The sequence below is a fragment of the Elephas maximus genome, chromosome 7 (genome assembly GCF_024166365.1).
Source record: "Elephas maximus indicus isolate mEleMax1 chromosome 7, mEleMax1 primary haplotype, whole genome shotgun sequence".
Classification (NCBI taxonomy): domain Eukaryota; kingdom Metazoa; phylum Chordata; class Mammalia; order Proboscidea; family Elephantidae; genus Elephas; species Elephas maximus.
This window is the reverse complement of record NC_064825.1, coordinates 15,264,480-15,278,785: the sequence shown is the minus strand read 5'-3', so window position 1 is coordinate 15,278,785 and position 14,306 is coordinate 15,264,480. Positions and strand designations below refer to the sequence as shown.

The 14,306-nt window shown below is 39.8% G+C and overlaps 2 protein-coding genes across 6 annotated transcripts in view; both read right to left on the bottom strand.

Moving 5' to 3' along the window:
• LOC126078750 (caspase-13-like) overlaps nt 1-2,908 on the bottom strand; it is a 50,429-nt gene extending 47,521 nt beyond the window's left edge. For all 4 annotated transcript variants that reach the window (XM_049889497.1, XM_049889493.1, XM_049889496.1 and 1 more), the window contains exon 1: nt 2,816-2,908. In XM_049889497.1, coding sequence (XP_049745454.1) covers nt 2,816-2,822 — 7 coding nt within the window. In that variant the 5' untranslated portion in view covers nt 2,823-2,908. The remainder of the gene's footprint in view (nt 1-2,815) is intronic.
• A 3,108-nt stretch (nt 2,909-6,016) lies between these two features.
• Nucleotides 6,017-14,306, bottom strand: part of CASP1 (caspase 1) — a 15,092-nt gene continuing 6,802 nt past the window's right edge. For both annotated transcript variants that reach the window (XM_049889490.1, XM_049889491.1), the window contains exons 4-10: nt 12,679-12,794; nt 11,820-11,993; nt 11,139-11,373; nt 10,595-10,738; nt 7,723-7,832; nt 7,168-7,270; nt 6,017-6,116 (exon numbers count right to left, since the gene is read on the bottom strand). In XM_049889490.1, coding sequence (XP_049745447.1) covers nt 7,172-7,270; nt 7,723-7,832; nt 10,595-10,738; nt 11,139-11,373; nt 11,820-11,993; nt 12,679-12,794 — 878 coding nt within the window. In that variant the 3' untranslated portion in view covers nt 6,017-6,116; nt 7,168-7,171. The remainder of the gene's footprint in view (nt 6,117-7,167; nt 7,271-7,722; nt 7,833-10,594; nt 10,739-11,138; nt 11,374-11,819; nt 11,994-12,678; nt 12,795-14,306) is intronic.

Below are 14,306 nucleotides of genomic sequence, written 5' to 3'. Positions count from 1 at the left end.
CTCCTCCTCCCACCGCTACTCTTTATTTGTTTTACCGGTCTCAGATTAGATGCCATTTCCTTCAGGGAAGCTTCCCTGATACTCCTGGAAAAAATGGAGTGCCAAAGTTGTGTGCTCCCAAGGCAACTTACCCTCTGTCAAAATATCTTCCTCACCTATGAAATGGAAATGAGATAATAGAACTAACTTTGTCGGGTAGTTTTTAATATTCACTCAGAGAGCATATGTAAGTACTGTAAGGGCTCATAAATTGGGTGTTGATGTGTTTTTTGCTGTTGTTATTATAATAATTACTGAATTGAGGTTGCAGTGATAATGGAAATGGAGGAAATAATTTAAGAGGCAAAACTCTGCCAAGACCTCATTTTTTGCCCCAGGCAAATTGATGTAATGTTCTAACACATTCGGTGATACTGTTCCTCAGGAGAGTTAGTTAACAATGTCAACCAAACTCGACTGGTTACATTTATTGAGCCACTTAACTTGTCCTTGTGTAGTGCCTTTATATGCTTCACATCTATTGTCTAAGCATTCCCTGCATTCTAGAAGCTTAAGTTTAAATGTCTGGAGATAATATGAACCCTAGAAAGAATTATACTACAGAGAAAATCAAATGAATAAAGCAGTACAATAGCAAAGAACTATGAGTTAGATAAATACAGTGGAAAAAAATTCCATCTGAAACTGAAATTATGCTTTCAGGGGATTAATGGAAAATGGATAAATATATTTTCAAAGTTAGGAAATTTGTGTGAAAAGTTTAGAATTTTTTTGGTCTTAAAGACAATAGGGACCCATTGTGTTTCTGAATGAGAAAATTACATTAACAGGTACCTAGAAACTGAGAAAACAAAACTCAAGCCATGGTGTTTTCAATTGCCTCATATGCATGAGAAAGCTGGACAATGAATAAGGAAGACCGAAGAAGAATTGATACCTTTGAATTGTGGTGCTGGGGAGGAATATTGAATATACTGTGGATTATCCAAAGAATGAACAAGTCTGTCTTGAAAAAAGTACAAACAGAATGCTCCTTAGAAGCAAGAATGGTGAGGCTATGTCTCACATACTTTGGACAGGTTATCAAGAAGGATCAGTCCCTGGAGAAGGACATCACACTTGGTTAAGTAGAGATCAGCGAAAAAGAGCAAGACTCTCAAGGAGCTGGATTGACATAGTGGTTGTAACAATGGGTGCAGGCATAGAATTGTGAGGATGGCACAGGACCATGCAGTGTTTCATTCTGTTGTGCGTGGGGTTGCAATGGGTTGGAACTGACTCCATGGCACCTAACAACAACAATAACGAGGAATTGAGAACTGAAATAAAAAAAAACAAACCAAACCCACTGCCGTCGAGTCGATTCCGACTCATAGCGACCCTGTAGGACAGAGTAGAACTGCCCCATAGAGTCTCCAGGGAGTGCCTGGTGAATTCGAACTCCCGACCTTTTGGTTAGCAGCATGAGAACTGAAAGGTACCTAAATAATCATGTCTTCCAATAATAACAATCTACAGACAAATTTATGATAGGCCATCTACGTAAGAATTGTCTGCAGGTCTTTAAAAGAATATAAATCTCTACAGTCTACTACCAGACAAATTAAGGTGGAACAATTCAGCTTCAGGGAGAAAGCAGTTTTCTGAATTTAAATAAAAACAATTACAGATTAATCAAATATGCTAAAATATTTAGAACCCACTGATCTAGTCCAACCTCTTCCTTTTGAAATGAAGATAATGAAGCCAAATAAGTGATGACGGGTTTAAATACCAGCTGCATAAATAGCTCTTGCCTCTATCTCTTATGCTTTTTCAGCTTCTGTAAGAAACTTGACCTGCAAGCAGTGTGCTGGGTAGACGGGAGGGGTTAAATCCTAGAGATAGAGAGACCAGTTAAAAAGCTGTAATAGCAATCCCAGAGACAGTGAGTTAGATTAGTAAGCACCAGGACTAGAAAGAAAGGGGAGAAAAAAGAGAGGTTCTTTAAAAAGTCACTTCAAAAGTGTAATTCAATGTAAGAAAAGGCAAAGGGGTGTGGCTTTCAGTTCTGACACTGGGAGCAATGTTTATGACCCAGATGACTAATTCGGAGTCGAGGGGAAGAAGAGATGATTTCAGAATGCATTTGGAAATTTTCAGAGATGTCTTAAACAAATCACTTAATGTGCTTGGCCTTACTCTTTTTCCCTTTGCTTTCTAGAAGCTGAAAGAAAAGAATTAGTTTCTTCCTGGCTCTGAGACATCTGGAGACCACCATTCTCCACTGTCTCTAACACAATGCCCCCAGATTTAAGGTAACCAAAAAAAAACCCCATTGACTTCGAGTTAGATCTGATTCATAGCAACCCTATAAAACTAAAACCCACTGCCATCAAGTCAATTCCAACTCATAGCGACCCTATAGGACAGAGTAGAACTGCCCTATAGAGTTTCCAAGGAGCGGCTGGTGGATTCGAACTGCCGACCTTTTGGTTAGCCACCAGGGTTTCCTAGCAACCCTATAGTACCGAGTATAATTACCTCATGGCGTTCCCCTGGCTGTAAATATTTTATGGAAGCCAAATGCCATGTCTTTCTCCCACGGAGCAACTGATGGATTCAAACCTCTGAATTTTGTGGGTACCAGCAGAGTGCTTTAACTACTGTGCCACCAAGGCTCCTTAGATTCCAGTTACACAGAGCAAATAAAGAAAAGGAATTAGATTACATGCTTTTGGCTCATTTCCCTTTTGTTATTTTTGCCTGTCACACAGCAGTGAATGAAGTATTCTCCAAGATTGAAGCCCCTAGTCAGAAGAGGACCCCAACTTACCAGCCATAGGTAAACAGCCTCAATGATCTTCTTCTTCCTCAAAGAAGAGCCACATAGAGCAAAATGAAAGTTATTACGTATTTCCTCATTGCAGGGGCGGGGATAGCTAATCACAGATTGTGCAACTGCTGGTCAGAACGTCTCAGTTCATTGTCAGGAAGTCCCCAGTACTCAGCAAAATGGTTTCCCAGTCCTGACCTCTTGTTTCTTACTGTAGGAAGAAAGAAATAGAAATGGCAAAATTTTACCCTGAAGACTGGCTCTTCTGACTGCTTTTTCTTTTCTCTCTCCATTGCCTCCAGGCCTCTCTTTCCCTGCCTTTCTCTTCTCCTCTTCTGTCTCCCTATTTCTACCTCTGCTTACCTAAACATAATATTGAAGCTGCCAGAACTACTGGATATGACTTCCTTTCTGATAAGGTGCTCAAATGCTCTCTGTTTCTTGTTTTAATGGCAACGATAATATTATCTTTCCCCCTCTGTCTTCTTATTCTCGTATGGGAAGGGAGTTCTGAAGGTACCTATGTTTTTTTTTTTTTAACTGCCTAGGACTTCCTTAAAATTTTATTTTTCATGGAGGCTGATTTTTCACCTCCCTGTTTTCATATCGTCTGAACAGAATGATCACAAAACTTGGCTCAGGCTGTCATAGAAGGAACGCATGATAGCACAAAGGAGCTGTCTAAAAGAACAGGCAGTGAAAGGAAAAAAAAAGGCTGCAGCATGCTCAATTTTTTTTTCTTTTTTTTTTTTAATTAACTTTTATTAAGCTTCAAGTGAACATTTACAAATCCAATCAGTCTGTCACATGTAAGTTTACATACATCTTACTCCCTTCTCCCACTTGCTCTCCCCCTATTGAGTCAGCCCTTTCAGTCTCTCGTTTTGTGCCAATTTTGCCAGCTTCCCTCTCTCTCTATCCTCCCATCCCCCCTCCAGACAGGAGTTGCCAACACACTCTCCAGTGTCCACCTGATTTAATTAGCTCACTCTTCATCAGCATCTCTCTCCCCCCCGCTGACCAGTCCCTTTCATGTCTGATGAGTTGTCTTCGGGGATGGTTCCTGTCCTGTGCCAACAGAAGGTCTGGGGAGCATTGCCGCCGGGGTTCCTCTAGTCGCAGTCATACCATTAAGTATGGTCTTTTTATGAGAATTTGGGGTCTGCATCCCACTGATCTCCTGCTCCCTCAGAAGTTTTCTGTTGTGCTCCCTGACAGGGCAGTCATTGATTGTGGCCGGGCACCAACTAGTTCTTCTGGTCTCAGGATAATGTAGGTCTCTGGTTCATGTGGCCCTTTCTGTCTCTTGGGCTCTTAGTTGTCGTGTGACCTTGGTGTTCTTCATTTTCCTTTGCCTCAGGTGGGTTGAGACCAATTAATGCATCTTAGATGGCCGCTTGTTAGCATTTAAGACCCCAGACGGCACATTTCAAAGTGGGATGCAGAATGTTTTCATAATAGAATTATTTTGCCAATTGACTTAGAAGTCCCCTCAAACCATGTTCCCCAGACCCCAGCCCCTGCTCCGCTGACCTTTGAAGCATTTATTTTATCCCGGAAACTTCTTTGCTTTTGGTCCAGTCCAATTGAGCTGACCTTCCATGTATTGAGTGTTGTCTTTCGCTTCACCCAAAGCAGTTCTTATCTACTGATTAATCAGCATGTTCAATTTTGAGAGTCTTTGAATTCATTTTCTCTTATGATGGGTTAGATTAGGAAGGGGCTTAAACTTGCAAGTGAAGGGGTAGTTCTTCTAGCCCTTCCTAAGCCTAAAACTTGCTGAATAAAGGCTTTCACCCCAAACTTATTATCACCACATCACACAGGGACATTAGTTATTTTCAAATTTTTATTGTGCTTTAAGTGAAAGTTTGCAAATCAAGTCAGTCTCTCATACAAAAATTTATATACACCTTGCTATATACTCCTAGTTGCTCTCTCCCTAATGAGACAGCATACTCCTTCTCTCCACCCTCTATTTTCATGTCCTTTCAGCCAGCTTCTGTCCCCCTCTGCCTTCTCATCTCCCCTTCAGGCGGGAGCTGCCCACATAGTCTCATGTGTCTACTTGATCCAAGAAGCTCACTCTTTACCAATATCATTTTCTATCTTACAGTACAGTCCAAACCCTGTCTGAAGAGTTGGCTTTGGGAATGGTTACTGTTTTGGGCTAACAGAAGGTCTGGGGACCATGACCTCTGGGGTCCTTCCAGTCTCAGTCAGACTATTAAGTCTGGCATTTTTACGAGAATTTGAGGTCTGCATCCCACTGCTCTCCTGCTCCTTCAGGGATTCTCTGTTGTGTTCCCTGTCATGGCAGGCATTGGTTGTAGCTGGGCACCATCTAGTTCTTCTGGTCTCAGGCTAATGTAGCCTGGTTTATGTGGCCCTTTCTGTCTCTTGGGCTCATAATTACCTTGTGTCTTTGGTGTTCTTCATTCTCCTTTGCTCCAGGTGGGCTGAGACCAATGGATGCATCTTAGATAGTTGCTTGCTAGCATTTAAGACCCTAGACCCCCCTCTCCGAAGTGGGATGCAGAATGTGTTCTTAATAGATTTTATTATGCCAATTGACCTAAATGTCCCCTGAAACCGTGGTCCCCAAGCCCCTGCTCCTGCTATACTGACCTTCAAAGTGTTGGTTTATTCAGGAAACTTCTTTGCATTTGGTATCGTCCAGTTGTGCTGACCTCTCCTGTATTGTGTCTTGAGGGACATTATTTTGTATATAGCTCACACCTCAGTGTTATTCATATGATGTCATGTACTGTGCACTAATTTTTTCATGTTTGTTGGCTCTCTGGTCTTCTCAGTAAGATATACACTGCTAGGGGTCTGGGATTGAGTCAAACTTATTTTGTATCCCTCAAGTACCTTAAAGAAGGATAGAAATATGTAGGTTCTAGTCATGGCTCTGTCAGTGGTAAACTCTGAGAATTCAGGTAAATAACTCATCACACTTTGTTGTAACTCTCAGTTTTCTACACATCTCTCCTGCCAAGCTCCAAATTCTTTGACATCAAGTATCTACTCTCTCATTCTATCTATAAAGCAGAATGCTCAGAACAAGATTTTTTGAAAGAATGATGTTATTAGTGAGTTTATCTCATATGAAACAAGTCGAAAGATTCCAACTTCAAGACCCCCTTCCTACTCCAGCCCCTGTCCTCTCAGTTTGGTAAAAAACCCAGACGCAGAGACTTTCATTTTTATTTCAGATTTATTGAATGTTTAAAGAAAAGTCCATGCTCTGCAGATGTGATTCCAAAAATGGGCGCAGAATGACAGATTTCTTTGCTTCCTATAGTAAAAAGAAAATAAAAAAAAAAAAGGAAAGAAAACACATGAAAAATTGTTGTACTAAAAAAATGAAAATTATAAGATCATACCATCTTTGGGGGCATATGCTTTTGCAAAGGAGGGATCAGTCCTTGAAGAAGGACATCATGCTTGGTAGAGGGCCAGCAAAAAAGAGGAAGACCCTTAACAAGATGGATTGACACACTGGCTGCAACAATGGGCTCAAGCATAACAGCAATTGTGAGAATGGTGCAGGATCGAGCAATGTTTCATTCTGTTGTACATAGGATTGCTATGAGTTGGAACCTACTCAATGGCACCTATCAACAACACTTTTGTAAAAGGGAATATTGCTGCTGTTGTTAGCTGCTTCCAAATCAGCTCCCAATTCATGGTGACTCCATGCACAGTGGGACAAAACCCTGCCCAGCTCTGTGATATCCATTTGATTGACTGCAGATAGGACAATGTCCCATTGTTATCCACAGGGTTTTCATTGACTAATTTTTGGAAGTAGGTCACCAGGCCTTTATTCCTAGTCCATCTTAGTCTGGGAGATCTTAGACTGGGAGGCATTATAGCAACACACAAGCATCCACTGATGGGCAGGTGGTGACTGCCCACGAGGTGCATTGAGTGAACTGACCCGGAATTGAACTCTGGTCTCCCACATGAGAGGTGAGAATTCTTCCATTGAACCATAAAGCCTCAAGTAAAAGGGAATGAACCCATTATTGTCGAGTCTATTCTGACTCATAATGATCCATGCTATATGTATAATAGTCTGTGCTATACCTGTTGAAGTGAAAGGGAAGAAAATCCAAACTGAGGATTCATTATGACCACCACTCCATCAATATCAGCTAACCCTGAGACAGGGCCACCCCACTCTCTGGAGCTATGAGAGGAGAATAGTGTGCTCTGCACTGAGTAGCAGATAATGTCCCCTGCTTATTATACTAGACCTGGACCACGATGGAGTTTTAACCTTCGCCCTCTCCCTCTTACCCTACCAAACACACACACCTGCCAGAGACACTGATACAACTTACTTATTTAACATCCTGGGAAAAGGTAGAAATATCTAGTCAAAGTCATTCTTTCAACAGTGGGCATCTGTGCCTTACCATCTGGCACCTCAAATGAAAGTCGGACCTAAAAGAGAAAAGAAAATCCTTAGACATATTTTTCTGAATGAATCTTCGCTTAAACTGGAAAAATTGCAATGAATATAGCAAAATAAATGAAATGAAAAAAAGTCTTTGCATCTGTAAGGAATCATAGCAATATTCACTTTCAAGCACGGAATGCAGACTTTTTAAATCTGTGACTGGATCTGATAGCTACACGGGCACGGGCAGATTAGGGCCACTAGCTGACTATTCAGAGCACGAGGGTAGTTAAAGTAAACGGTTGTTTTCTAGTGGTTTTGCATCATAGCAGGTTGGGTATGGCTTCCAGGTTTACCACCTCAGCAAAGAACCTCAGGGCCCATCTAGAAAGGTAGACATTACTGGAGGATAAACATGTTCAGAGCTGCTCTGCAGGCTTCCAAGTGGAGCAGCTAAACATCCAAGAAGTAGGGTGGGAAAAGCTTAGGAGCTTACCTTTCGGAAAATTGTCTCCAGGTCACAGGACCAGGCATAGTCTTGAAATTTTTCAATAAGTTTCATAATAAAAAGAGAGCCCAACTTTGGATGTCTCCAAGAAACGTTATCTATGAAGAAAGCACATTTAAAGTCTCATGACAAACCCCTGACTTGCCACAGGGAAGGAGGCCTGAGAGCTCGGCTCTAGCTTAGGCAGGCTTTCAGGCTTACCCTGTTCTCTATACGTCATAGGCCATTTTTCAGTGAATATAGTCAAAGTTCACTAAGAATATTTTTACTGACACTGGACAATTGTTAAAGGTACTATATATGGTCCAGATATTAAGATGGACCATATATACCATATATTACATTAACACCTGAATTCAAGGAGCCACAAATGTAGGGAAGGGCAGAATGGAGTAGAGGGGAGTGATTGGGTCTTGAGGAAGAAATTCCTTACTGTGGACTTCAAGACTGCCACTTGCTTACTCTGATTTAAGTTAGTAATACACTGTGAAAGTCAATGTCCTCAACCATAAAGGAAAGGGTAATGATTTCTGCTACAAAAAGATATTTGAGAGTTAGATGTAATGCAACATAAGTGGCTAACAAAGGCTAGGAGAGTATAATACCCAGTCTATATCAAGGAAAAAAAAAAAAAAACACCACTGCCGTCAAGTCAATTCCAACTCATAGTGACCCTATAGGACAGGGTAGAACTGCCCCCATAGGGTTCCCAAGGAGCATCTGGTGGATCCAAACTGCCAACCTTTTGGTTAGCAGCCGTAGCATTTAACCACTACACCACCAGTCTGTACAGGACAATGGAAACCCTGGTGGCATAGGGGTTAAGAGCTATGCCTGCTAACCAAAAGGTTGGCAGTTTGAATCCACCAGGTGCTCCTTGAAAACTCTGTGGAGCAGTTCTACCCTGTCCTATAGGGTAGCTATGAGTTGGAATCTACTCAATGACAAGGTTTTTGTTTTTTGGATTTTTATATATATATATATATACAGGACTATTATATTAATAACTTTTAAACATATATTTTATAAATAATTTAATGAACATAAAATAATATTGGATCATAAGGTATTTACAGGACAAAAATGCTAATTACAAAAATGGTACCATAAGAAAGAAAGTGCAAACCTAGGAAGAATTAAGGGGAAAAAAGATAATACCTTATTGAAGGACAATGAGATCTTACGCAGTGCAGGAATATTAAGGAAGATAATAATTATATAGAATAGTAGAAGCTTAGAAGTAGTGAAGATATTTTTAAAGTATAAAAGGAAATGTATAAGAGGAAAGTGGTAGCAAGAGCTGTGTATATGACGTGGATAAGCTCTTTAACCAAACAGTTTAGCCAGTGATAATGTATGACGATTAAAGAATAAATTCTGTTTAAAACCACTGCTGTCTTGTGAGGATAGTTCCAGTTAAAGAAGTGGATGGAAGAGAGGGTAGGGGCAGGTACCACTGCAAGTCCTTTGTGAAATGAAGGGAGTTGATGGTTACTTTACTCAGGGGAGCACTATGGTGTGGTTGGGAATGTGGGGCTAGGTTTAGTAGTGGAAACTGAAGATAGAGGAGTGAAAGTTTCTAGAAGCCATCTGGAATGGAGAAGCGAGGAAACCGAAGGAAAAAAAAAAAGAGAAAAAATACAGGAAGATGCATGTTGAGAATCCAGAGGCCCACATGGGGCTGTATAGCCAGTGGGAAATCTCCCACGGAAAGCTGAGATCAAAGGATTTTAAGGAAGACTAATGTCTTTTTTTTAATGTCTAATATTAAATTTGAGGTCTTTTTTATCACAGCTATGTAAACTCTTTACTTCTCGAAGCATTCGGTAAATTGTGCTAAATATACTTAAGGTACAAATGTGTGGGTTTTTGGCTTGTGGTGGTAGTGGTGGTGGTGGTTTTTGGTCATTGGGGGAAAAAAAAACATTGAGTTCTATATCAGGACATGGGTCATCACAATTCAGAACAAAGGTATCTCTTGATGGATGGCAGTCTCATTGCAGGATATAATCCATAAACTAAATTATTTGAACAAAGACAGGGGTTAGAGCCAGAAGTAACCAAGAAAATGTGAGTCTCCAGGAAACTGCAAAACATAGTGGATGAAAGTATTCAAATGACCTTTATTTAAGCCTTGGGAGGAAAACTGATCGAAGGTAAAATCTGTGCTTCAAAATAATAACACCTTTCCTGATAGCATGGTGGTTTATTCTGCGTCACATCCAATATTTCACATGTATTATCTAATTTAGTCCGTAGAACAATGTTATTTTTGTTCACATATGTTAGTGAGGAATTCAAAGAAAACTCAGAGAAGCTAAATAACTGGAACTAACTAACTAAATGACATGGCCAGGATATAATTCCAGGGCTCTTACTCCAAAGACTAGATTTAGAATGTGTAATCATTAAGATCTGTGCTGTTTGATTCACTCCATACTTGTAATTAAAACCTTTTCCACTTATGACCCTGATTACCTTGTCTGCCTTTCTGCTATTCCCCCACACTATTCTGCTATAAATGCAAAATGTCTAGGCAAATTGGACTGTTCAGTGATTACTGTTATGGATCTTTTCTCTGTAGAGTCAGATTCTCATTTATTCCAGTGTAGCTACTCTTGAATTTCATTCTCTGGTAGGCTTTAGTTTCAAGAAAAATGTTTGCACCATGGAGGAGTTTACTAACTATTAATTCAGTGCAAATACATGTATGTTTGGGCTCTGTGGATAAGGGGAATTGAAGGTGTAACTGGCAGGAATGCTTGAGTTGGTTTTGAAAAGCCCCATCTAAAGTTCAACACAGGAATCTAATGGGTGGGTGTGAGTTTCTGCATTGGTAATGCCAGAGGCCTCCCATTACCTGGCGTTGAAGAACAAAAAGCTATAAAATCCTTCTCCACATGGGCTCTCTTAATGGCATCATCCTCAAAATCTTCTGGAACCAGTGAAGAGCTTTTTGCAGAAATTTCTACTGAATCTTTTAACCACACCACTCCTTGGTTCTCTGGAAAAATAAGTTTCTTGTTATTAGCAACTGCCAGAAGACAAACTTTCTCTCCTAAACTTCTGTTCAACTATATTTATTAATTCATTTGTCTCTCATTTTCATCCACATGAATATACACACATACATCTCAGGATAGTTGTTTCAACAATTCCTATTGTTCTTCTTTCTTCACCCTCAAAGAAATTCTAACAAATTCTAAATATCAAAGTCTCAGAACTAAAAGTAGCCTCTTTTTAGTTAACTACAGAACAAATATCTACCAGCCAGTCACACAACTCACAAAAGCTATTCTTTGTCATTAAGTAACAGACACAAGAAAAGTGAAAATTACTGGATGTATACAGATGATGATGTTAGTACTTGAAGGTCTCAAGCTCTACCAAATTTCAGCACTCACCACCACGGCAGGCCTGGATGATGATCACCTTGGGTTTGTCCTTTAATTTGGGACAGTTCCAGGTGTTCAAGCTTTGAAAGATGGTGTTGACTTCTAATATATCTGGGATTTCCTTGGAGTACTTCTTCCCACAAATACCATCCCGAACACCATGAGACATGAACACCAGGAAAGTACTGTCAGAGGTCCCATGCTCTGGGCGGTCAGCAAACGCCTTCAGTTCTGCAGTCATGTCCTGAAAAAAGCCAGACAACTGATTTTGGACTTTGTGATTCACTATCATGGCACTTGGCAATCAAATGGACACTTAAGGTATTGCTGGGTAATACACAAAACAATGGAATGGAAAGGAAAATTTAAGTCTCAGTTCAGTGGAAGGTGAAGAAAAGGGCTATAAGAAGTCATTTAGGGATTTTCGACGGCACTGGGCTGGGTTGGGTTAGTACAGAGAAAAGAGGGCATTACTGAGTCAATAGGACACTTTCCAATAAAAGTTCCACAGGCTCTTGCTACAGCTCTCTGCATTGCAGTGGAATTTGTAGCATTAATTAACCTCCAAAGAGAAGAGTATAATCTAGAATATCACAAGCTCAAATTTCCTGGTGCAAAAGCCAAGCTTTCTAAATCTTTTTAGGAGTATGATGTATATGGCCATTTTTTCTAACGTGTGATAGACTTTACCGAAGCAGTGAGATTTTCTTTCACATTCACTCTGTACCCCAGTCCTTCTAGCAGTGTCTTCATCCCTCTGATATCAGCATCAGCACCAGTCCTCCTGGGAAGACTCTCAAAATCTGTGTTGCAGATAATGAGAGCAAGGCGCGTGCGGCTCGACTTTTCTCCTATGGGGTACATCTGTGAAAAATACAGATCAGATGCACAGTCTGGTTTTCTTTAATGGAGAGACCCTAAACTAAATATTCACCTGGAGGGTCTAAGGCAGTTTCTTCTCTCTTAACCCCGTCCAGAAGCCAAATTCTATGAACCATAGACAAAAATGGGGAAGGGAATGAGTCAGACTACAGGAGTGGAGATGAAGCTTACGAATGCTCACATGGTAAAAGAGGATAAGCTTAAACTATTTTTGAGAATTAAGGTTGTAAGTGATGCACCAGCTTTGAAGCTTGAATGACTGAATTTTAAAAATGACTCCTCCAAATCCCATTTATTCGATTTGGGGCAAAATACTTAACTATCTATGTTTCAGTTTTCTAATAACTAATATAAGCTATTTGAGGTTTAAAGACGTTATTATACATAAATGCTTACAACAATGTCCAACACATAGTAAACACTCAATAGGGGTTTTGGGCTCAGTTGTTGCTGTTAATCACTCAATTTATCAGACCAAACTTGGGACACTTGGGATTCTCCACATCACCCTGGAATACTAGGAAATAGGAATCCTCTATATAAGAAAAGCAGCATGATGATCTTCGAGAACTCCTCCAGGAAATTGGCTCTAAGAAAGAGCCACTGCACTTTGAAATCGTCTCAAGTGTTTCTTTCACTCCTGATCCTTGCATTCTGACCACAACACCTCGGCTGACTTTTCATTCCATATCCTTTGTGCTGTTTCTGGTGAGCAAAGCTTAAGTATCCCTCTTGGCTCTGAGGATGTGAGGTCAGCTGGTTTGTCCTGCACTGCCTGAGAAACTGCAAGAGACAAGAATCATTATGAACAATGGCATTCCTGGCTTTCCTGGTTGACACTCTTCACAGCATCATCTATGTATGAAGCCAGAGAAGAGGAAATAACATTTTTAGGAGGAGAACCTTAGGCTAGTTGTTAACATTGTTAAGTCAGTTCACTGCTGATTGGACACATTCCAAGTCAGGGGGAAATTTCCTTTGGGGAGACAAAGGAATCTACCTTCATCCTTCAGGATCAATATTTTGGGGATAAAAACATAAATATTTTGGTATTAAAAACACAGAAAGGGAGTTTTTCAAGGTTAGAAATGACAAAATTCTCAGAAAAATAATCAGCATTAGATAAAATAATTAAGATATAAATTTACTTCATAAGATGAAAAGGCTAGGATAAAAAGCAATGGAAAAAAAAATATTGCTGTTGAGTTGATTCTGACTCATAGTGACCCTATAGGACAGACTAGAACTGCCCCATAGAATTTCCGAGGAACACCTGGTGGATTCAAACTGCCGGCCTTTTGGTTAGCAACTGTAGCACTTAACCCGTATGCCACTAGGATTTCCAATGTGCAGAGAAGAGGGAGGGTATTGAATATATGAACTAGAATGAATACGAAATAGGAAGATAAATGGATGTACCTATAACATTACACATTGATTATGCAAACCTATGAGGAAGAATTTTCACAGAGTTTTAAGTGGGAAAAGTCCTGGGGCTCTATTTGATCAAAAGTTAAACACCATCTGACAGTGTGATTACTTCCTTAAAGAAGTAATGTAATAATTGTCAGTTTCAAAAAAAAAGACAAGTTTTTTAGATATTTGTTGAGTCCATTTGAAAGTAAACTACTTAACCAGAAAATTATATTCAATTTTGAATTACATCTTGAAGAAGAATTTGAAGAGACTTGTATATTCAGTATAGGTAAACCAAGGCAGTATGAAGTGTGTTGACTATGGAAAAAGAAATAGATGGATATTTTGGAGAAAACCATAGAAATCGTCACTAGATGGGGGGAATGTTTTGTCTCTTCTTAGAGAAGAAGAGGAACAATGGAAAAAATTAAATAGAAAGATTTGGCTCACAACTATAATGTTTCTTAATAAAAGAATAGGGCATTTAGCTATATACTGAGTGACCTGTCCTATGAAATATTCAAACAAGCATGCATGGGATAATCACCCTTAATGATTCAGTAGAGTGATTTCTGAGTTTGGCGAAATATTTGATTCCCTGACCACTAAATTTCTTCTATATATGAGGTGATCTTATTCTAAGAGAAAAAGGGCACTTAGGAATGAAATCATCCCAAATTTGAGGATGAAAATGTACTCTAGAACAATTAAAATACTGATTATTTGGTAAGGGTGAGGCTGGATTCATGTAAAAATAAGATGTGCCAAAAAGAAACCTAGAGCATGTTGACCTTGCCAGGGTAGAGCAGTAAAAATTTTAATATCTTCCTTGTCATGTGGAAGCTTGGAAATTCATGTGCTATTTCCAAAATCGTGTGC